General features: G+C 42.0%; 1 protein-coding gene across 1 annotated transcript; it reads left to right on the top strand.

Annotated features, from left to right (window-relative positions):
- Positions 1-12,590: 12,590 nt before the first annotated feature.
- IL20RA (interleukin 20 receptor subunit alpha) lies at positions 12,591-21,063 on the top strand. Its single transcript, XM_074168983.1, has 6 exons — positions 12,591-12,718; positions 14,662-14,840; positions 15,654-15,829; positions 17,032-17,176; positions 17,696-17,835; positions 20,125-21,063. The coding sequence occupies exons 1-6, from the start codon at positions 12,645-12,647 to the stop codon at positions 21,061-21,063; spliced, it is 1,653 nt and encodes a 550-aa protein (XP_074025084.1). The 5' UTR covers positions 12,591-12,644.
- The last annotated feature ends 2,790 nt before the right edge of the window (positions 21,064-23,853 follow it).

Raw genomic sequence — 23,853 nt, 5'->3', positions numbered from 1 at the left:
CTACTGGGGCCCAAATGCCATAGAAAGCAGTTTTATAGCAGGACTTCACAGGCTATAATTCTTGTATTTTGTGGGATCTGTGCTGTGCCTTGGGCATCTCTTGTTGAGTTCCTTCTCTGAACTTCCCGACAGCAGCATATTTAAATGCTAACTTATAGTTGGACCTTTGCAAAACACCTTTTTTTTTCGTTGTGGTGTGTTAGTGGGCACAATTTCGTCCTTACTGGATTACATTTACTGTTCCAGTGGCCTCTGAGTGCATTCTGTCCTAGGGCACTGCTGCCCGATGACCTGTGCCCACCTATCTGAGCTCTCTGAGAGCTACCTGGTTCTGCACAGGACCATTTGTCACTGCACTTCAGTGGGATTTTTATAAATTGGTATTTCACTCACCGTGTAAAAATCTGTACTCTAGAACAAACGAGAAAGCACAGAAAATGCAAAATGGAAGAGTAAATGGAAAAAAAAAAACAAAACGGAAAATTCATTGTTTAATTAACAGCACCAAGAAATGTAGCATGTTCCTCTTTACCACATGGGAGAGTCCAGCAATTTTTGCAAGAGACTGGTAGGAATAGGAAGGAACATCCTGAATTTTGGAAGTAGTAGAATGTTAATCTACTAATTTACCAACCTCCATCTTAAATCCTTCCCTGTACTCCTACTGGGGGTTTCCCCAACCACATTCTTCTGAAGTTACAGAAACCTTTGAATTTCTGGCCCGTAGAGTCCGGTCTCTGTCTCGCGGATCTATACAGAGGAAAGAATGCAATGAATACTACAATATATATTTATTTTGAGGAAAGGGTAATGCGCCTAAATGCTATACTGCAAAAATGGAAGCATTCTGATGTATTTAAGGCATGTTTACTCTTTTTGCTCAGGTAAGGCATGTGACTTGGAAGCGAATCTCTCAATCTCATTTCACTTACTGTGCTTTTGTTTGTGTTGTGACGCAGTCTTGGAACTGTGTTTCTTCTGGATGAAGCTGCCCTGGAAGATGTGCTCCATCAGCATATCTAATGGAGGTAGAGCTAGTCCAATGTTAAAAAGAAAAAGCCTGAAATGTGTGTAGTGTAGCCAAGATTTTTCTCCATACCAACATTGTCCTGCAACAGACCTGCTCGCATTGGGTTGCATTACTCACTAACGTAGACGTAGCCTTAGATCCTGCTGGAGCTGGTATGTGGCTATACCAAATATGTTTCTTACGATGGGACCTTGAAAGCTTCTCCCTTTTAATGTTTTCTAATAGTTGCGTTAAGTTGCTTGGTCTGCATTGACACACCTGATTTAATGTCCTTGTCTTTCAGCTTCCACTTTATGATATTTTTACTAATAAATAGCCCTACATTTTGAGAAGCAGCTTCGGGCCTCCCTTTAAGCAAATTTCAGTATATTTTCTTTCGTAGTTACTAGAACGCTGAAATGTACAAAATATCCCTTTTGATCAAGATGATGTTCTGGGAAACAGAGAATAAAAGGTTAAAAGGGGTCATGGTATGGTCTTTGCAGTTAAGCCACTGAGAAGGAGTTCAGGGACCACATTGAGTCCCAGACATATTTTATCATGTTAAAGCCATCCAGAAGGCAGGCAGTATTCCAGTGCTGACAATCCACGTCCTTTCCTTCTCTCATACCCACGGTGAATCCTTGAGAAGGCTTCCTGGTGTCAGCACACACGCAGTGCTTCAAAAACTTAAAGTCCCTGTGCGGATGCTGCTCCTGGATTCCAGAGGAGGGGAGAGACTGCTGTTTGCAATTCACTCCCCCTGAAAACTGGGACGGCAGAGGCGACTCGCTCAGCCTATTTTGGTAGAAACAAAGCCTGAACAACCACTTTTATTCCTGCATGGACACACGGTCTTTGAGCACCAGTCATAATTTGTGAAGGACAGAAGTGAAATGCTTGGCTCCGCGTTGAACAGTGCTGACACCTTCAGGTATTGGCACAAGGTGATTTACGGTGCATTATGTATCTGAGAAGAGGCTGATCTGTTACGTTGACACAGCCAATAAGTATTAGCTAAAGTCTTAAATAGAGTAGTAACAGCAGATTATTTCACATAAAAGGCATGCAACGTGCACATATTAAATAGGCTAATGGATATACTCTGTGATGTCTATGTCCTGGGAATTTTATAGATTGCACTTGAAGTGACGGCTGTACGTTACCCAAACGCAGTAAGAACTCACAGAAAATTGTCTTCTTTCATTAGGTAAATGATTCAAAGAAGAAAAAAATATGTTTATGCAACAGTAGAGATAAGAAAAGCAGTGGGGAAAAATATTGTAAAATATTATGATTTGTTTAACCTTCAGAAAACGTGACAATGTTGTGCACGTAGTATTTTGTATAACCTAGTAGGTGTCTATATACTCAGCAGGATTTATCTGTGCCCCGGTGGTTGGCTTTGCTTATGATTTCCACAACTTGACAAATTCTTCTTGCCTGTTAATTAGGAGTGGAAATGGTTAAAGGAGCTAGTTCGTTCTTGTTGGTTGGACTCGATGATCTCAAAGGTCCCATCCAACCAAAAATATTCTGTGATTCTGTGATTCTATAGAGGAACTTCGAACGCTGTTGGGGTTTACCATTAGGGTCCAAAACTTAGATGTGCATTGCAGTTCCCCGTGCGAACATTCAGGTTCACCGTTGTAGCTGATAACCTTACCCTTCCGTGGCTGTTGTTCTTCAGTGGCCTTTACAGTCTTAATTCCAAGCCAAGCAAGTGGTTAGGATTACTCAAGTCATTTGTGCATGTGGTTCCAGTTTGTTTGTTTTTATAGTTGTGGCTTGCATAGATTGATTTCTGCTGATTGATTCCTCTCCAAGAAGTGGTGTTGATTATCTGCAACTACAGGATTAACAGCTGAGAGAGAGAAAAATCACCCTTTATGAGCCAATCAAGAGCTCCTACATTTTAAGAAGCTAAGCCTTGTAAGAGCCTGAATTCTGGAAGCCAGGCCCATCCTAGACAAAAATGAGATTTTATTGGAGAGCTGTGTTTAAAAGATGTACAGATCTGTTCATGCTGTATACTTGGTGTACCAGTAACTTGCAGGTTTTTATCCACTGCTCATCCTATCTTGAAAACAGTAAAGTAAAAGTACGCAGATCATACAGAAAAGGAAACAAGTTGTAGGACTGGAAGTATGGGATAGTTTACATATGAAGAGATTAAATAAACTATATCTGTTTCTCATCGAAAATAGACTACTTTTCCTGTCTGCCTAGCTATTGCAAGAGTATTTTAAGGTCAATGAAGGGACAGGAGGAAGACTGTAGTCTTTTTTTCCCCTTCTTTATACCCCAGCACCTTGAGTTCAATCTCACCTGATAGCTTAGCTGTTTTTCAGCCTTCCGTTTTCCACTCCCATTTCTGTGGTGGGAACAGGAATGTGTCCAAAGAGAAGTAAGAGAAGAAGAACATTGCTTCAAGAGTCTTACATGCTGTTACTAAGATTTATGCGTTTGAGCTTAATCGCACTCCATGCATAAAAACACATGAGTGGGTATTACAGCTCTTGGATTAAAGGGGTTAATTTATTTCCTACTGGTTTCTTAAAGACAGGAGGGAGTAGTTGAGCTAGTATTTATTATTGCATCTGCTTTGCATCTTGGCTTTCCTTGTCTTTTCCGAAAGTACATCAATATCCACTCTTAGTGGGTGCTGTAGTCAAAATAGTAAAGTAGAGGTTGTGGCTCAGAAGAACTGAAAACTGACTGAAGCACCTGTAATTGCTGACGGGGCTTTTTCCCACTGCAAGAAGGTAGCAGACAGACACGGGAGTAGTCTGAGTCTAAATCAACTTACAGTAGCTCAAACATGACCTCCATGGAGTAGCCCCTCCATCAGCCCAGGAGATGGTCAGGCTCCTCCTGAGCCCATCAAAGTGTGTTGGCCATTCCCTTGAACGTCAGGGACACCGCACTGTCCCTTGGATCCAGCTGTGCACGTTGCTGCCTTCAAGGCCATTTCTGAGGCAGTCTTTCATAACTTACATGTGAAAGACGTAGATGATTATGCTGAATGACTTCCTCTGTACGGTAAATTCTGTAGGTGAGTAAGTGAGTCTAAAAATCATGACTGGTGGTTTTTTAAAAAAATGCCTGTTGAGTACAGGAAAGATAGTAAAAATACTACTAAACCTATAATTAGGCACTGACTTATTCACATCTGAAATTACTGTGGGACACTGAACAGTCATACGGTGCCTCAAAACATGCCAGTCTCCACCTTCAGGAGACCAACAGGAATGGGTGGGTACCCCAGGAAACCTCCGTTTCTTGTGAGTTCTCTAGAGGCTGTTGCTTCCCAAAGGCACTTATGTACCTTTGTGATGCTTCTTCACTGGAAATGTTCAAGGCCAGGCTGGATGGGGTTTGGGCAACCTGGTCAAATGGGAAGTGTCCCTGCCCGTGGCAGGGGGGTTGGAACTGGATGATCTTTAAGGTCCCTTGCAACCCAAACCATGCTATCATTCTATGCAGAAGGTGCTGTCTGACCCTCTGACCTGCCTCCTTTAAGGATTGCCTCTCCCTCAGAAATGAAGGCAAGTGCTCATCCTCCGTTAACGTCACACTCAATCTCCTGCCCAAGGGAAAATGTGGATTTGGGAGAGGGGATTTCACTAATTAAATTAATTTGGACTCCAAGACAAACAAAATCCCTTCTCCAGACAAGCCACCAGTAGGTCAGAGAGCAAGGAGCAACACCTGTTAGGCAATAAATGTCATGCCGCCAGTTCTAGTTGGACTGTTGTTGCCCAATAGATATTAGCCAGCACCAAATGATGAAAGGCAAAACTAATTTTTGCTCAGTTTATGTACGAAAAATAGATATTTTCTGTAAGGCTGGATTAGGAGTGTTCCAAAATATGGTGTGTCAGGATTCAGCTGGTAACTGTCACACAGCATAATTTTTACAGTATTTCAAGCAAAAAGCTTACTTAACCCTTGGGTATTTTGAAAAACAACTGTAAGATGTCAGAGGTATTCTAATTACGCTTTCATTTTCTTGGCTGCTGGGTTGTGGTTGATCTAAGTAGCAATAAATTGGTAATGCTAAACGTGTTCTCAGGAGAAAAGAAAATCTTCAAAATTAAATGCTGGACATTTGGGCTATTTTTAATGTTTTATGTATTAATAATAGCTTTCTCCAGTTAGAGTGCATCAAGGAAAGGTTTTTGCAGTGGGGCATGGTTAGGTAGTACAAGCTCTAATCTTGCAAACCTTCAACACAGTGGGAAGAAATTTGTGTTTATTTTGTTTCTGTCATACAAGTTAGCAAAAAGGAATGAACGTCAGCTGCCGTGGGCCTCTCCAGCTGTCTCCTAGCAAGCCCTCAATGGACCGGGAAGTCTTTCTCCTCCTTTCTGAAGTTGGGTCTTTCTGGACTGAGTCTGAAATGTTCGTTGACCAATAATTCTCTGCAGGGGTGTTTTTGTAAGTTAGGACATGGTTTAGATAAATAAATGCAAGGCTTCCCATGGAGGAGGAGAGTGTCAGGGCAAGCCGTGGCTTTGGTTCTCCTTCTGCATCTCTCCTGTTCTTCAGGCTGGATTTCCACTGGCACTCTTTCCCCAGATGACCTCCTCAGGTTCACCTGCTTCCAGTGGCAGCCCACCTATTTCTTCAAAAATAAACCCCGCATGCCCCGCTCTTGTCCTTCTCTGCACTCTTTTCTGTCTGCTCCACCACCTGGTCTACATTTCGTCTTGACGACTCCGTTTCTGTCCCCAACTTTCTCTCCCCTGTGCCTCTTCTGCAGGGGGAGCGACGGGCTCCTGTTCTGGGAGGGCAAGAGTGTGCTTTGTGGTTTGCTCTCGAGTGCTGTTATGACTCAAGCAGGAAATCACCTCCGTGCTCCTCCCCACATTCCCACCAGCGTCGCTCGACTCAAAAGGTTTTTGCTAGCCCGGCTTCACACCCGGTGGTCCCAGAGCTCCAGCAACCCACCAGCAGAAAGGCACCTAAGCTGCAATGACTCCTCCTCCTCCTCGTTAACCAGCCTGTTGAGTTCAAGTCCAAAAGCATCAGCAGAGAAAAACTTTCAAGCCCCACTTAATTTACAAAAAATGTTAACTCATTTGTTTAAATTGTTGCTAAGATGACTGGTGGCAGGTTATGACGTTTGCTACTGTGTATTCCTGGCTTTGCTGGGTTTCCCTTCTTCTCCGTAACTTCTGAGCTCCAGCTTTGGCTCCGTCCCCCTGTTTACCACTTGCTGTACTCCCTCGCATTCCTGCGTGGCCAGTGCCAGCACGCTCGTGGCTGCAGATGTGCCAGGAGAAGGCAGCCCCAACCCTCTGCTCGCGAGTGCCACCGAGCACGATGCCACACGGACACTTGTTCTGACGGAGCGTGACCACTTTTGTGTTATGCTTAGGCGTGTGTTTGAGGGACTATTTTTCACTGAGAAGAACATAACCATCGAAACAGATGAGCCAGAAGAAGAGGAGAGCAAAAATTCCTTAGAAAATGAAGAGCAGCAGCATAGAAGGAGCAAGCGAGGCTTCACGGGAGTTTGCTGGAAGGCACCCAAAGCTGAACAGAAAGATTAAAGAAAGGGCAGTGGCTTACGGCGTCGCCAGAAGCAAATGTTTGGTGGCGTAGATTGCTCCTAAGCTGCTCGAGGCTTCATTGCTGAGCCTAAGCTCCCAGCTTAGAAGAGGTGAATTGGGGACTTAACCTGTTTCAAAGGTGTGTAAGCGTGGATGAGATCCATGGCCTTGGAGTGGCACCTGCAGATAGCCAGGCATTGGGGTGCCCATAAAATCAGTGCCCAGCACAAAAGAGCCGCGTCCATCAGAGGTGGTCCCAAGGGCCACTTTCCCATAAGAAAATACAGCAGCAATTGAAGCCAAAGTCTCGGTCATTCTCAGAAAAGTATTTCCTCGTTTAAATTCCAAGATGACTGTAGGGGAGGAGTCCCTGGTTTTACTGCTGTGGCTAATGGGAGAAGCTGTGTTGCAGTAAGGCTCACCTTTCCGTCTTAATGCTTTCCACATCGCTCACTGTCTTAAATTATATCTCACAGCTGTCTAAAGAAGCACTGTGACCTTCTTTGCCATTTTATTTCATAGATTCATAGATTGGTCCAGGCCGGAAGGGACCTCCAAAGGTCATCTAGTCCGACCTCCCCGCAGTCAGCAGGGACACCATTCATATTCACCATATTTCATTGGATAATTTGGTGTATTCACCCTTGTAGCCACACCACAGTAAAATACAGCAGACGATTGCCCTGCATGAGAGCAGCGCAGTCAACAACTGTACTTACACAGGAGGAACTTCTGTGCCAACAGGTCAGCTTTCAGTGGGTCTTCTCCCCCCCAGAACTATAGCCAGCGTACTGAAAAAAAACCAACAAAACAAACCAACCAAACAAAACAACCCAACGCTCTGTATTTTTTAAGTATTTGTGTATTTTTATGCTTTGCAGCTGCTAGGTTATCTAGCTCAAGTGCAAAGTTAACAAATCTGTTTATAGCGAGGGGGCGCGGGTAGTTGCAGCTGTATCTGTTCTGTAGCCTTGATGTTAAACACCGCCTGTTTGACACCGAGTTAGGCAGATAAAAAGCAGATGCGCTGAAGGGGTAATAGTTGCAACATGGAAAAGACGTGTTTGTATTTGTATTTGTAAATATATATATATGTGTGTGTGTGCGCATGTGTTTATAGGCAGATAGATATGGAAAACTAAGTTCTGAATAGTACCGACTCGAGCAAGGCACGTGGCTGGCAGGGAGCTCGGCGCGATTAAAAATGACCAGTTTTTTAAACCCAACAGACACTTTCATAAAGAGAAGATGAGGCACCTGCCGTGCAGTCTGTTACTGATGTGAATAGTCTCACTGACGTCAGTGGGTTTTTTCGCTCACACGTGAAGGTGTTTTCGGGCTAAGCCATGACTGTTTTGGAGAGTCTCACAATAGTTTATTGTAAGACCAGGACTTGGCTCTTCGTTGTGGTGGTGAATTTTGCAAGCCTATGTTATTACTGTCTTTCCAGTCCAGGTGTGCAGAGTCATAAAGATGTAACGAACGATATTACTCGAGGTTTGATTTACAGCGTTTCCAAAGACAGTAATAAGGGCTCCAGGTTTTTCCATGCAAGAAATAAAGTGACTTTGTTATACAGGGAAGCGATGGCAGCCATTGCAGACTGTCATTGAGACAGACTAAACCTAGCAAAGCAACATGTATGACTGATTTCTGCTCTCATGAAGGCCAGCACAAACTGAAAATACTCCATGTGACACCCATGCCATTAATCCCACTTACTGGAAATAAAATCAGAATATAGCAGGATATATTGTGTTTGGAATAGAATCACAGAGTGTGTTGGGTTGGAAAGGGACCTTTAAAGGTCATCTAGTCCAACCCCCCTGCAGTCAGCAGGGACATCTCTAACTAGATCAGATTGCTCAGAGCCTCATCAAGCCTCACCTTGAATGTCTCCAGGGATGGGGCCTCCACCACCTCTCTGGGCAACCTGTTCCAGTGTCTCACCACACTCATTATAAAGAAAAAGATATTTAAAGACAAGATACTGAAATAAGCAGCTGATGCACATGCTTGAGTCCTTTCCTGACTGATAACCATGGAACATACAAGCTCTATGTACGATCTATTCTCTACGCAAGCCTCCTGATACTATTGAGCGTCAAATACACATGAAGGAGCTTATCCTTAACTCTTCCTGGAGAATTAGGGGAGCATGGAATGAATGATAGGATGAGGGGTAATGGCTTCAAACTGGAAGAGGGAAGATTTAGATTGGATATTAATAAGAAAGTTTTCACACTGAGGGTGGTGAGACACAGGAACAGGTTGCCCAGAGAAGCTGTGGCTGCCCCATCCCTGGAGGTGTTCAAGGCCAGGCTGGATGGGGCTTTGAGCAACCTGGTCTGGTGGGAGGTGTCCCTGCCCATGGCAGGGGGGTTGGAACTGGATGGTCTTTAAGGTCCCTTCCAACTCTAATCATTCTATGATTCTATTCTATGGTAGTTTTATTCTTGTTTGACAGATGCAGACTTGAGGAATAAAAAACTTGCATGATTCGTCATAAGGGCAAACAGAAGCCTTTACTAAAGGGGCAAGACCAGAAATAGAAAACAAATCTCTGCTTTTGCAGCTAATGGAAAGTTAACGGTCTCAGCCCTTCTGCCTTCCATATCACACTGAGCTGGGGGCGGGGGGGGGGCTCACAGGCGGTGTTGTAATGCTTTAGATCTTGTAAAGATACAGTCTGTGGGTTCTGTGTGCTGAGATTGGCTCATCTGCTGCAGTCAGTGTTTCTGTTTTGAAACTTCATTTACCACAGCAGAAACCACACTGGGAGGAGGGAAATTTAAAAAAAAAAAAAAAAGAAAAAAGATAAAAAACACTTTTACATGTCACTGTTTTAAAAATATTTTAATGTAACAGACAAATGCGTGACTCTTGCTACTTTAAAATGTGCTGGAGGAATATAAATGCTTTTGTGCAAGGACAGACAGATCATAGAATGGTTCTATGACACAGAAATGTCAAAAAGTAGAGGCAAACAAAAAGTATTCACAAAACCAATGGAAGTAATTTCCCTTGTCCGTGATGAGCTCGCTGCCTCCAGCTAGTTCAATTTGGTGACTATGGATTAGCCAGATAAGCGTTACACATTTTAAAAACTATTAAAGAAAAAAGGTGTGAAAAGTGAGCTATTAAGAATGTTTTTAGCAGAATCAGCTAAATTAGTGTCATTTCTGGCAGGTGTTTTTCTAATCTGCCCTTCGAAACATCCAGCAGCCTTCCCAGGTGATCCATCCTCACGTGTTGCTCCTCTTCCCACAGCGGGTTACTCCCAATGCCTCCTATCTTGTTGAACTCCATTCCTTTTCCTCCTTGTTTGTGGTGGACATGGAAAATAGATTCTCCTTCTCATTTGAAGATGTAGACTGTTCCCTGCCGCTCCTCCCTGGACAGTGCATCTCTGATAAGTTCAACTGCTGAGGAAGCAGAGGTCAAGGCTAATGGGCTTGACCACCATCTCCACTGGAGAGAGGAAGATGCACCCAGTCTGGTCCATCCTATATAGAGAGATGAACCAACTTATGGAAGAGTTTATCTTCCTCTGCCCTTTATTACCACTGCAAAGTAGATGCCTTGCTCAGAGCCCAAGTTACCAGAGGCAAGTCTCTTCCTCATCTGCTGCTGTTTAAGGGCTAGAATTTTTTAAATCTTTCCTCCAGAGGTTTTTGGACCATGCAGTATATACTGTATTCTCCTTCAGACTCTGGGGTTTTTTTTCTTAAATCTATTCCTGTTGGGCTTTTTAGTTTTTCCTCATTGTTTTTTAATGAGAAGCCTTTTTTATGGCTTTGATTCCCAGCAATCTAAGAAAATACCCGCATTGTATTTCCTCCCACTTGGGAATTGCAGCAGAAAGTTTGTTTGTGCCTCAGGCCCTCCCTCCCTTTCTACACAGATTGCCTGGTTGCCTTTCTCAGGGTTTGGGCAGGATTGTGTGACTTTGGATTTTATGTTTATTTTTATTAATCTCTCATTCACGGTTATTGATTATGCAGGTGATGGGTTTCCTGTAGTCTCACATACTTCAGTGCTGGGATGTGGTACAAAGAATGAAACTTGATGCATGGATGATTTCTCGTAGTCCGTGTAGTGCTGATTTTGGGTTGTTCTTCTTAGTAGCATGCACATTAGTGGATCCAGAGCTTCTCTATTTTACTGAACAGATGTTGCAAATTTTAGGCTGTTTTCTTGGGTATCTTGGGCAGCTTCGTGTTTACATTTGGGTTAGTTTCACCTGAAACAGTTGCAGAGGACATTTATTTTGGGGGAAATCAAAACCTTTTATTTTCTAGGTTCTGTATCTCCCTCTTGGAAGCAAATGTTAGAGTAAAGCAGATTCTTGGAGGTCGACTTCTGCTGCTTTCACATCCACTGGCATCCTGACTTTTTTTATTTCATTATAGCTGAGTCTTTAGTTTGAGCTCTTACAAGATTGGGCATTTCTGTGTCCAAGTGTTCAAGGAAATGGGACTTTCTACATACTTTTTGTAAGTAAATAAGGTTGCCCTAAGGACTACACTTGATGAAACTTGTTCTCCGACTAGAAAAAATTTGAAAGCCACTTAACAGTAGCTTAAGTGCTAGAGATAAAAGAGCAACATTAGAAATACCCTTCATAAACAGCTTTATGATCTGAAGATAGAGATGCAGGGATACACTGGAGTTTGTTTTGAACATTAACATGCAGCTAGAGACTTGCAAAACCCAGAGTTTCCACCGAGACAGTTTAAAGTAATTGGTCTCTACAGAATTGCAAGGAGATTGTTTTAATAAATGTATTGAAGAGAAAAGCTTTTACTGTTTGGCTCAAAGACAGCTGCAAGTTAATGAGGAAAATGGTGGTGACTTTTACTTACAAAAGGAACTACACGTTACCTGTACAGGAGGATGAACACTATTACTCTAGTAATAGTGAAATGTACTAAAAAAATCCCCTTAAGGTCTGCTTACAGAAGTAGTAAAGGTCAAGGACTATTCATTCGGGCAGGTTCCCGCTGTTTGTGTCAGTGTTCTTTATTTCCCGCTTTCTCAGTCTACTTTTTGTTACCTTAAGAACTAGAGTCCCATTCCTGGAGGAAGAGCTTCAAGGGTTTTGAAAAGTCCTGAAGAACCACAGGGTGACTTTTTCTCTTCCCCATTTTGCCCTCTGTGGCCCCTCGCCATGAGAAGCTCTTTTGGAGCAGCTGCAGCTCCAGGGCTGGTCTCGGGGTTGCTCCCACGGGAGCAGCTCCCGTGGCAGGAGGTGCTGGGGATTGAGTCACACCTTGGAGTCTGGGATTCTGCCCCTGGGCCCAGGGGCCTCTGTTTTGCAAGCAATTTAGCAGTGTGAGCACCTCTATTGAATTTACTGGATTAGGAGTGTGTATTAAGAAGATGTGAAACCCCCAGATTTGCTTGCTTATTGGTTTCAAAAGCTGGTGCAAGGAACAGCAATTTAGCTAAGTGGCCTAACAGTAGGTGTTCACTTTGGCTTTCTGGAGAATCAACACACTTCTGCTTTTCTTCTGGAGAAGTCGTACCTCTGTTTGTGTCTTTTTAAAAAATACCTGGTTTAATTTTTAAAAGTCCACTCAGCTACAGCAAGAATTCTACTGGATAGAAAAACATCAAGGATATTTTTACAGTTTCCAGTGTTAAATTGTTCTAATATTCAAATACCTTTACAGTTTTAAAAATGGGTGTCTCTTCTAGGCTGAACTTTTCTGGCTTTAGCTTCTGGTCCCTGGATATTTCCATGCCCATGTCTGTCGCAAATGACAAAGCCATTTTTGCTAGAGAAAAAGCAGATTCCTACAGTTGGAATTTGGGTCTGCACTAGCTAGGGACATTTTTGAAAAAAAAAAAAAAAAAAGAATTGCCATAGAGAAAAACCTTGTGCTTTTCATGGTAAGAAAGGCGGTATGTAGAATTTTATGGCTTACTTAAAAATAAGTATCTTTTTTGGTTAACTTGGAAGCATATGCATTTGCAGATTCTTAGTGTATGTTGTTCCTTTCTTATTTTCTTTCTCAGGAGAGTTGTATTGTTCTTTGCCTAACCCTAGGAATGTCCATTTTGAATCTATAAACATGAAGAATGTCCTTCACTGGTCAGCACCAGAAGGCACAGGAGATGGAGTACTCTACAAGGTGAAGTATGCAGTGTAAGTCAACTTGTTTGTTCTATCCCCCACTGACTTTCATTTTAGCATTTTAAATAATCATTTAAAAAAAACTTTATGCAAGATAAGGCCGCTAAAAAGTCAAGAAAGGAGAACTAATATGTGGATTACACTGAAGCAATATGTTTTTTAACTTTTACTTCTGGTACTGCTTACTTCAGATCCAGTTAAAAAAATTTCTAAGGAGACTTTCTTCCTATTAAAGATGTGTAGGATGCAACATGGAAGCTTTCAGGGGCATTCCTGAGAAATGAGACAGAAGGATGAAGAAGGACTGTGCTGTAGATTGGCATCTGTACACATCAGCATTTTGAACATATTCAAACAGATCTGGAGATGTAGTGCTTAATAGAATATTAACAGCACCCAGTGGTTTGTTGGTCTTTTCTAACAGACCAACTCCCACAGATTTCTTTTGATCCTGCAAAGCCTCGCTAGGTCATTCTCTCACCCACCATATGGGTGGTGAGACACTGGCCCAGGTTGCCCAGAGAAGCTGTGGCTGCCCCATCCCTGGAGGTGTTCAAGGCCAGGCTGGATGGGGCTTTGAGCAACCTGGTCTGGTGGGAGGTGTCCCTGCCCAGGGCAGGGCGTTGGAACTGGATGATCTTTAAGGTCCCTTCCAACTCTAACCATTCCATGATTCTGCAGGACAGTGCTGGAGGTTTGGCTTATAAATAGGCAGAGTGCTGTGGTCATGGATGATGTAATGTTCTCGATCTTTACCTCTAATATGAACACTTCCCTCGGTCTAGTATTTTTTTTCATGACAGTAAAACAAATTTAGATCTCCATAAGTTTCCTTTAACTTGTACTGGCTACTAAAAAAATCAAGGACTTGCTTCAGTAGTCAGAGACTGCAACCTTTCTTTGCCCAGCTCTTGATTGATGTGCTAACAGGAGTGACATAGTCCACCTCCTAGAAAAGTGGAGAGTGCTCAGTAATTAGGGAATGAATGCTAGTTGCGTAGAAGGTAAAATGCTCAGAAAGCACTAGTTACGCTGACTCTGCAGGGTCAGCTGGTTCACGGAAGAGTCTGTAGTCACAGGTATGGCCATCTCTCACTCTGAAGACAAAAATATTCTTATGTGCTTCTACCTGCCCAGGAGACCACGGCCTTTAGCTTGGTGGAAAACGCTGGTGAATGATACTGTCCTGCAGTCACGCAGAAGCTGACACATGCCCTTACTAATTAGCAGCCAAAGGGCAATTCTTTTCTGCATAATGTGAATTTGAGGAGCAGGAGCTTCTGAGCAAATCCAGGCAGGAATTTTCTGAGGCAACCTAGATTTCTTCTGCCAGTGTATAAGAGTTAGTCAGTTCTGAGGCATTGTTGGTGGCATGTATATGCCCCTTTTGCAACTAGAAAGCTTTTGAAGTTCATTGCATTCCAATGGAATCTCTCTTTTAAATAAGAAAGAGAAGTAACTGTCAGTGATGAGTAGTCTCCTGTCCACTCATCTTGGAGACCCTAAGCATCATCTGTCTCCGGGATGAGTGGACAGGAGACACCAGGACGAGCCACTGACCACTCTGACAGAACTCTTTGTCTCCACAGAAATAGTTATCCTGACTCTCTTATCCTGTGTTTACAACTTAACTAAAGCTGTGGAGACTGAAGTTGAGAGATCTCTGGTCTGTGTAAGCATAATTGGTCTTGGATTGGTATCAGTAACATCTCAGCTAGTTCCATGCAGCCTCTTCTGTATAGGGCCTACTCTGATTTATTTTTTCTTTAAACACCTGTGGAAAGCTTGTGTTTTATCTCAGCTGACATTGGGAATTCCTTGAAATTGCAGATTTCTGCAAAACGGGCAAACTGTTTTACCAGCTCTAATATCAGTTTCTGTGCTATATTGTCAGGTGACTACTATCATGGCAATAGCTTTTGTACAGCTCCTTTCTCTTTATTTTTTCAATATAGATACGGTGTTGGCAGATGGATTAGAAAGCCAGAATGCAGAAATATCAACAGAACATGGTGTGACCTCTCCAATGAGACCTTTGACTACGAAGAACAATACTATGCGAGCGTGAAAGCTTTCCTGAATGGGATGTGCTCTGACTGGATGGAGACCACACGATTCAACCCTCTCACAGACAGTAAGGAAAGCTAATCACACAGCCAGATGTTCAATGGGCTTAGGATGCTCCATTCCTGGAGGAGTTCAAGGCCAGGCTGGATGGGGCTTTGAGCAACCTGGTCTGGTGGGAGGTATCCCTGCCCATGGCAGGGGGTTGGAACCAGATGATCTTTAAGGTCCCTTCCAACCCAAACCATTCTACGGTTCTGTGATTAACACTGTGTTCTCAGACTGCATGTGCCTTCACAGCATATGATATTTTAATTTTAACATGAGATTATGGTGGGGTTTTTTGCAGTTGTTTCACATTTATGCTTTTGGCAGAAGCAATTGAAATAATCATAAAAGAATTTGGATATATGTGTTATATATACGGTCGTATATATACTGAATACTGTCTTATGCTATGGTAAAGCTTTATTCAAGGCAAATAAAAGCTATGGCACATCCACAGTATTAAGAACTCTGATTTTGAAAAGTCTCTATTAAACCAAGCAGTAATCATACTCTAGAGCACAATATCTCTTATCTGTGCCAGATAATCTGAGAATATACTGGCAATTTAGCTTGTTTTAGCAAATTGAGTTTCAAGGTTGTTTATCCTGCGAAGTCACAGGAATTCCCAGGCAAAATTCCAAGTCAGTGTTCACCTTCTCACTGTAAAGATCTGATAAAATAATTTTCTAGCAATATAAATGAATTGTTCAAAGTCCTACTGAGACTCCACAAAAAAAAAAAAAAAATTCATATCATCCACTTTAAGAAACTACATGGTCAAATCAGTGTGTCTCTGCTGCATTTGACTGCTTTTTGTACATCTTCGTGTTTCCAGCTAAAATTGACCCACCAATGGTAAATGTATCTTCTACTGAGAAGTCTATTTCAATCGTTCTGACGGCTCCTGAGAAGTGGAAGAGAAGTCCTGAGGAAGAATCCGTATCTCTGCTTCAGGTGTATCCCGGCCTGCAATACAACATCTCTGTCCTCAACAAAAAGACAAAGAAGCGGGTAAGGTTTGACAAGGCTGTAGAACTGCGCCCTCTAAATCTGTGCTTCCCAGAATGTACTTTGTCACAGCAAGGATCGAAGTAGCCTGATAGGAATTTTAGGATCATTCAGGTCGGGAGGGAGCTCAGGACGTCTCTAGTCCAAAGTCCTCTTCAAAGCAGGATCAGCTGCGAGCTCAGACCAGGTCGCTCAGGGTTTGTCCAGTTGTATCCTGAGAACCTCCAGGGATGGAGACTGCACAGCCTGTTTCCACTGCTTGACTTTTGTCTTTGGATATAAAGAAAAGCTTTTTTCCTATCTGAACTCTCTTTTTGAACTTATGTTCGTTGTCTCTCATCCTCCCATTGTTCAGAACTGTGAAGAGCCTGGCTCTGTCTTCTTGTTGACCTCCCTGGGTCATCCTTGGGGGCTGCTGTTAGGTCCCCCTGAAACTATCCCTTCTTCCCCAAGTGGAACAAACTCCAGTCCCTCAGCCTTCCTGCACAGGGCAACTGCTCCAGCCCCAACCATCTTGGTGATCATCTACTAAACCCGCTCCAGATTGTCAGACTTTTCTGTACTGGGGGGAACAAAACTGGTCACAAGTGTGGTCTGATGAGCACGAAGTGGAAGGGGATGATCCCTCCCCTCCATCTGCTCCCTCTTCTCCTGTTAACACAGCCCAGGATGCTGTTGGCTTCCTTTGGTGTGAGGGCACGTTGCTGGCTCAGGTTCAGCTTGCTTGTTTTGGGGTTTTTTTGTTTCGTTTTTTGATAAAGGTGCTTGACACAGATCAATTACTTTACATTAGATTCCAAGGTCTACCTAACACCCATTACTGTAAGGCTCTTATCTTTACCAGAACATCCCAATTTAAAAGATTTTGGCCCAGGCATCAGGACAGGGCTGGAGTGATGCTTTAGCTCTATTGGGACATCAGCATGAGAATGTGGGCTAGTGATAGTACACGGTCCTGCTTCGTATAAAGCATGAAATTGTTCAGTAGGGATAGAAGAATGATCGGATGGAAGATAAAGTATTCAGAGAGGATGTGACCTAATTGTATTGGGTGAAAAAAAGGATGCAGCTGGCAGTTCACATCATATTATTATTCTTTCCAGAAAATTTGTGTGCTTGTGACACATTTTGTATGCAAGATCTTTACCTTTCTGTGAGTGCGGAGTTAGAGGGGAAAAAAATTTTCCCTTTTTTATGTCTTCCAGTGGTGGTTCTCCGTCAGCAACAACACCTTGGTTGTGCCCTGGTTAGAACCTGGAACAGCTTATTGCATCAGTGCACAGATACATGTCACCACACCACTTTTGCACAGTGGGTTCTCTAAAGAATATTGCATTGCTACCTTGAAAGGTATGTGTAAGCTGGCAAATTAAAAAAATAAGATGCAAATTATTAAAAAAAACCAACCCAGTGAGTGAGTTTGTAAGTGTTTTTTTTTTTTTTATATATCCATCCTGCATTTGTACTGATGAAAAAAATCTTTGCCTTTAATAAAACGTAGCTGGTGTCTACTGACTGGAAGGTACGATTGTCTTTCTGAAGAAAAGGATCTGCGTTCTTGAGTCTTAGTGAATGGAGAATATGTTTTCTCCTTGAATGGGGTCTGGGAGCGGCAGAGCTGCGTCAGTCTCAGGGGGCAGAAGTTAGCAACAGGAGAACCTGAGGGAGGGATCGTTACTTCTTTTTGGAACTTAATTTATAGCGAAAATTTCTCCTGTAACTCAAATGTCATTTTAAAAATTTTCTTGCAAAATCCTTGTCTAAAGCATTTGCATCCCATATGCAAAAAACAATGTTGTGAATGCACATAACTACCTGAATACATTAAAAAGTTGCTCAGTACAATGAAAGGTTTTGTTTTGTTAACAGACAAAACGACAGATGAGACTATAACAATCGTGTTTGGATATGTTCTGCCCGTCATGCTTGCTGTCCTTTCTATTTCAATGACGTGCTACTGTGTGCACAGGTATATTCACGTCAGCAAACAGAAACATCCGACAAACCTGGTAAGTGTTCTCTGCTGCAGGATGTCACTGCCAACCTTGGCACTCGCAGGAGAGCTGTGCGTTTTCCAGGGCTCCGAGTCGCCTGGGAGGAAAGCGTGGCTGGTTGCAAGTAAAAGCTCTAGTTACCACTCAGATCAAGAAAAGAACATCACATTCAGGGTTATTAAATGCAAGAAAAACAGAGTAATAACTCAAGTTAGAAACTGCATCTAAGAAGATGCCCAGATCTGAAAAGATACCCGGAGCTAATGAGGATCAGAACAGAGCTGTTGGTTTGGGAAGTCATTGCCATAAGCAAGGTCTGAGGTGTGCTGAGGCAAGTCCTGTTAGGAACTCAGTGAGTCCTGCTAGGAACTCAGTGCTCCCTAAATTATCTAGGAAGAAGCACAGTAGAGACTCATGGAACAAAAGTTATTAATTGATTGAAATCAGAAAAAAAGAAGATAAGATAATTAAGCAGTGCAGAAAGCCCATGATGTTTTCTTGGACTACCACATTTTACCATTTAATTGGGATTGCGAAGGATTTAGCACGTGTGCATCATACAGATAATTTAATCTGGATTTCAAGAATACTTTCAAGTACTGCACTGTTTCCTAACAGCCAAAAATGTACCAACAAATGCATTCTGTTATTTACACAAAAAGAATATACTTTCTATGTCAAAACGTTTGCGAGTTTCTTAGAGCTGCGAAGTTTGTTAATGTTTAGAAAGAACACATGAAGTCTAAGAAACACTATTAGGTTCCAGCTCATGAGCCCAGCGGAGCTTTCTCACAGTTATCTCTAAACAAGTTGCTCAAGCATAAACATGCAATTACAGTAATAAATGAACACTTTGATGTTAATCCAATCTGCATGACACTGTGGGATGGGGAGGTACAAGGCAATTGGTTTCAACATGCTGATCTTTCTGAAGTAATCTAGAGCAGCAGAGAGATGATAGGAGGAATGTTCACAGAGGGACCGTGGGTTCAGAAGGAGGGGAGCAGCTATTGCTGCAGCGTGTTCGGATGTCCACGGAGACACCTCCTGCACCTGATGAGGCACCAACTTTGTCACAGAATCGTGGAATCACAGAGTTTGGGATGGAAGGGACCTTCAAAGATCATCTAGTACAACGACCCTGCTGTGGGCAGGGACATCTTTCACTAATCAGATTGCTCAAAGCCCCATCCAACCTGGCTTTGAACACTTGCAATGATGGGGCATCCACAACTTCTCCGGGCAACCTGCTCCAGGGTTTCACCACCCTCATAGTAAAGAATTTCTTCATTTTATCCAATCTAAATCTACCCTCTTTCAGTTTAAAACCATTGCCCATCGTTACTACGGGCCCTGGTAAAAAGTCCTCCTTCGTCTTTCTTATTCTTTACTCTTTTATCCTGGGACACAGGGAATGGAAGGGAGAAATAGCTTGGTCTCCCTTGGAGAAGTATCAGGACAGAGCTCTTTACAGTCCAAGAACATAAAGAGCTGCTCAGTGAAAAATTCCTGCTCAATAGCAGACTAAACTCCAACCCACAAGTTTTTTCTCTAATAAATAATATATATAATTTGTAGGGGGGCGTGGGGGTGTGGCTGATGTCCACTGCACTTTTTTAAGACCACCTTGAAGCTTCAATTTTATTTCTCCGCCTCTGGATTCAGTTGATGTTAAGGTGACAAAAGAATATAGACCTGGTGTTTCAATGATGCTCTCTGGCTTTCCCAACCTACAGACTATTCCACATGGGCACCCACTGTGGTCAGGGGGAGGTGGAATAAGCAGTTTGGTTTGGTCCAGCACTTCTGACATGGGGGAGCTTTCAGACTACCTGGTACATTTTGGTTGTCTGTAAGCTGTACTTTAACAAGGTACCTGACTCTGGGCTTGTGGGATGTGGTTTTGACTGAACTTCCTCTTCACTGGTTAAAAAGAGTGGACTAGGTTCTGTAATCTGTGAGCCAAGGACAACTTCAGTGTTTTCTCCAAAGTCACTTGAGTTTGTGCTGGTGGAAACAAAACCAGAATTTGACAAAATTGTTCTAACCGTTTTTTTGACATGGGGAAGATGAGAAAATGTATATTAGAGCTGATCATAATATAGTTTTAGAATAAAAAAAGTGGAGCATATTGACACTCCTGGAGGTTTATGTGATGAACTTGCTTCTTCCCTAATTTGAAATAACCTCCTAATAAGGTCTAGACTTGCCTTATATTTTAAAACTAGCTGACAGTACAAGAAGCAGCAAGATGGTATTTTTATTATATTTCACTCAAATCAAAGTATTTTTTTTGCTTTCCAGGTATGGCAATACACTGACAAGTACAAGGAAAAGGTTTTCATACCATGTGAAAAAATAGTGGTCAACCTTATCACTCTTAACGTGGATGAGTACAAGCCATCTCAGGAATCCAGTCATCTACCAGAAAGGAAAAGTCCCCATTACTACACTGTTTATAGTGACACTGAAGGGAAAGATTTGCCTTCAAAAGAATTGCTGGAAACAAAAGACTTGCTTGATATTTCACACAAAGAAATTTCACGCAAAGAGGCTATTTTAGCGGAAGGGGACCAAACTGGGAACTGGCCATCTTATGGCCAGACTGGAACAAAGAATACTTTGAGACAGAAAAATGCAGGGGCTGTAGAGTATGAACTTGATGTAAGGGCTGAAGACTTCAGTCCTGGTCAGAAACTAGAAGACCTCAATTTGATAGAGAAGACCTCTGCCTCCAGGGGACTACTAGGTGAGCCACAGTTTGCTTTGGAGGACTTGATTAATACAAAAACAGGACAGCCATATTGCCCTCAACTAGAGGTGAGGGCAACAGACCCTTGTTTGGGACAGAAAATAGAGGAACTTAATTTGAAGGTGGCTGATGCAGGAGATGAACTGCCAGGTGAGACCCATATCAACTTGGTGGACTTGGATACTGAAAAGTCTGGGCAGACATCCTACCCTCAGCTGGAACAAATAGCACAGGGCCTCACGGAGAAAGAGGGTGGACAGACCATATTAGTAGACTGGGATCCTCACACTGGAAGGCTGTATATTCCTACCTTGTCCAGCGTTGAAAATCAGGTGTGTGAAAGAGCATTCAAGTGCGATGGTCCTGACAAAGACGGAATTTTATCCAGGCTGTATGAGAAAGAGGTATCTGATAAATCATCAGAAGACCAAGAAATGTATCTCTTGCAATTCAAGGAACAATGGGGACTGCATGTAGAAATGGAAGATTGAACAGTAATCTTCTAAAATATTCTAAAATGCAAAAGTCTTGTTTCCTTTGCCAAAGAGAGCAATGGACTCAGTGGAGCAAACACATCTTAATGTATTGAAGATTTTGGAACCATCACAGTTGAACAACTCATTTGTGATATGTTATTTATAACAGTTTCCAGACATGATACAAGTGATTTCAACTCCCATCATAAACCCCTTGGCTAAAATATGATGGCGGAGGGTTGGAACTGGGTGATCTTTAAGGTCCCTTCCAACTCTAACCATTCTATGATTCTATAATCCAATTTTTAAAAATATGTATATTTTTACAGAAGATGCTGTTAGGATTTTCACATTGTAATTTCTACCACAAAAAAAAAAAGTGATCAGCATTTGAAAGCAGTTATTTTTGGCAAATTAAAAGCAGCAATATGACGTTTTTCTGGACTATTTCGTGTGTCTTGACACAATGCAGTCTTTTCTAGGTCTTACTCCTGCTACGTGTAATGTTTTGAGCTGACTTTTGTGGAAGTTAAGGACGTTCCAGTATATATATATTTTTTTTTCTGGTTTAGAAACATTCTTCTACTTAACTAAGGTCTTATGTATTTCTTTTGAAAGACTGGAGTGAGGTGCGGGGCCTCCTATGTACGGTGCCACGCAGATGGCAGCACATCTTGTGGCAGGGGTGCCCACAGGCTCAACAGACGTATGGGAGAAGAAAGCGAGCGTTAATCACATTTTAAACTGGGGGGAAATGCGGCTTAGAGGGATTGAGTGAAATGCCTATAATCTTACTGGATTGACCGTGTCTTGCTCAGCCTTAGACACTCGCAGCACCCCATCTGTGTGACTCACGTCCTACAAGGGGCTGGTGTTCTTCTTCTTCTTCCATGACTTCAGTGGCAGGCTGGCATGACTAGCTTGGATGGAGGAGTCTGCCCCAGACACACCACCGCTTCTGTAGGCACCTCCCCCTTGCCATGGCAGACCCAGAAATTATACCTGTGGGCTTTCTTTTATTATCTGATCTCCTGACTGGGGCTTTCGAGACAAGTTCACTTTTTCTCCATGTCAGGGGATATTTATTTAGGATAGTAAAATTACAGGGTGTTCTGGAAATATTTACTAAGGGCAGGTGATATTTTTCTTTTCAAAGCCTATCTGTCACTTTTCTACTTAATGGACCATTTTTTTGAACGCCGAAAATACCCAAGTAACAGTAATGATTTGCTTGGTTTTGAAGAGGAGAAGCAAAAAAAAAAAGGGAGAAAAAAATTTTCTATGGTGTTTGAAACTTGTACGCTCCAAATCAGGTAGATGGTTAGGTGTATTTTTGAAGGAAGACCGTTACCAATGTCTTTTCTCTTGGGTAATGCTTTTGTTGCATGGCCTTGGCATTTTCTGTGACTATTCATCCTCTGAAATATTTCAATTGTAGTCATGGACTATAAAAGAACTAGAAACGACAGTAAAACATTTCATGCTCATGACTCCTTATCTGATGTAAAATATGTCCTCAACTGCTTTTATAATAAAGATATAGATCTTGTAGCAATCTTATATCTAAATACTTCCATCAATACATTTGTTACAGCTCAGTGTAAAAGAGGAAACCAGTTGGAATTATGAAAAGGTCAAAATTTCTACTACTACCAGCCTCATTTAAGCCATTCAAAATCTTTCCCAATATTTCCTAAACATTTCTTAACTAACCTTTTTGTGCATAATCTCTTAATTGTTTTTTGCTACGTGGGGCCTCTAACTCATAGGTGGAAAACAATTATTTACTTTTTTCTGTAGTCCTTTGAATTTTATCCAGTTACTGCTGCCCTAAGACCAATTGCTTGTGTTTGGTGTATATCTTCCATACGGAAGGATGAGGATGCTCCAGCTCCCTCAACATGTTGGTGCAGCTGCCAACCAAGCTTCCTAGAAGAGGAAGGTATCCCTTATTTTTGGTTTGTTTTTCCCCTGGAAAACCCTGCTGGTCTCTATTGCTTCTTTTTTTTGTTAGATAAACAAGCCAGTTACTACATGTAAGGGCACTTAACATACCATAATCGAGTCACTGCTGATTACAATTTGAAAACTTGGTAACTAAACCATAGAATCTCAGGTCATTCAGTTCTTTGGTCTTTGTAATCTCATTTCTCTGCATCTTATCCCATTTTCTTTATTTTTCACTTTTCAGTTACAGTTCAGTTGTATAGCATTTATTTCCTCTCTTGTACTTGAAAAGGCATCACCTTCCTAGTTAACATTACTTATGATCGGGGTACGAGATACTGAGATTCTTGCCATCAAAGATGCATTTTCACCATAAATTTATGCATTGAAATAATAGTTAATTTTTGGACTAAAATATTTGCGATAGGAGTTTGCCGCACTTTCAGCATTGCTTCTTTTTGATCTGAATTTGCATTAAATTCAGAACTGATACTAGATTATGCAAACAATCCTCTTTCATATTTATAAGGTATACTCTCAAAATGTTCACAGGATAATCACAGGGAAAAAAAAAAAAAAAAAGCCAGGGGAAAAAAAAAAGTAAATGAAGCTAAGAACTTTGTTTTGTATGCAAAAGAACTTTTCGGGTTAGCTAGTCAAGTTCTGGAACTGATGAGGCAGAAAAAATTATGCCAATTTCCATTAATATAATGCCAGTAAATTGTTGATGGTGTTTTTAACAGCCTCAAAGTTACTCATATTTTGCCTTAAAATCTTCTAGTTATATTAAACAAATGAAACTGATGAGACATGGTACCTTCAGCAAGCCTAACAGCAGGGAGCAAAATATTTCCGTAT

The sequence above is a fragment of the Numenius arquata genome, chromosome 2 (assembly GCF_964106895.1).
Source record: "Numenius arquata chromosome 2, bNumArq3.hap1.1, whole genome shotgun sequence".
Classification (NCBI taxonomy): domain Eukaryota; kingdom Metazoa; phylum Chordata; class Aves; order Charadriiformes; family Scolopacidae; genus Numenius; species Numenius arquata.
Note: the sequence above shows the minus strand (reverse complement) of the source record. Positions and strands in the feature narration are given on the sequence as shown.

What these genes read in the sequence shown, in the direction of transcription:
- IL20RA (XM_074168983.1), top strand. Translation starts at nt 12,645, where the DNA reads ATGAAGAATGTCCTTCACTGGTCAGCACCAGAAGGCACAGGAGATGGA. An exon ending in ATTCAACCCTCTCACAGACA is followed by an intron (nt 14,841 to 15,653) that starts GTAAGGAAAGCT and finishes TCGTGTTTCCAG; the next exon opens with CTAAAATTGACCCACCAATG. An exon ending in AGAAACATCCGACAAACCTG is followed by an intron (nt 17,836 to 20,124) that starts GTAAGTGTTCTC and finishes TTTGCTTTCCAG; the next exon opens with GTATGGCAATACACTGACAA.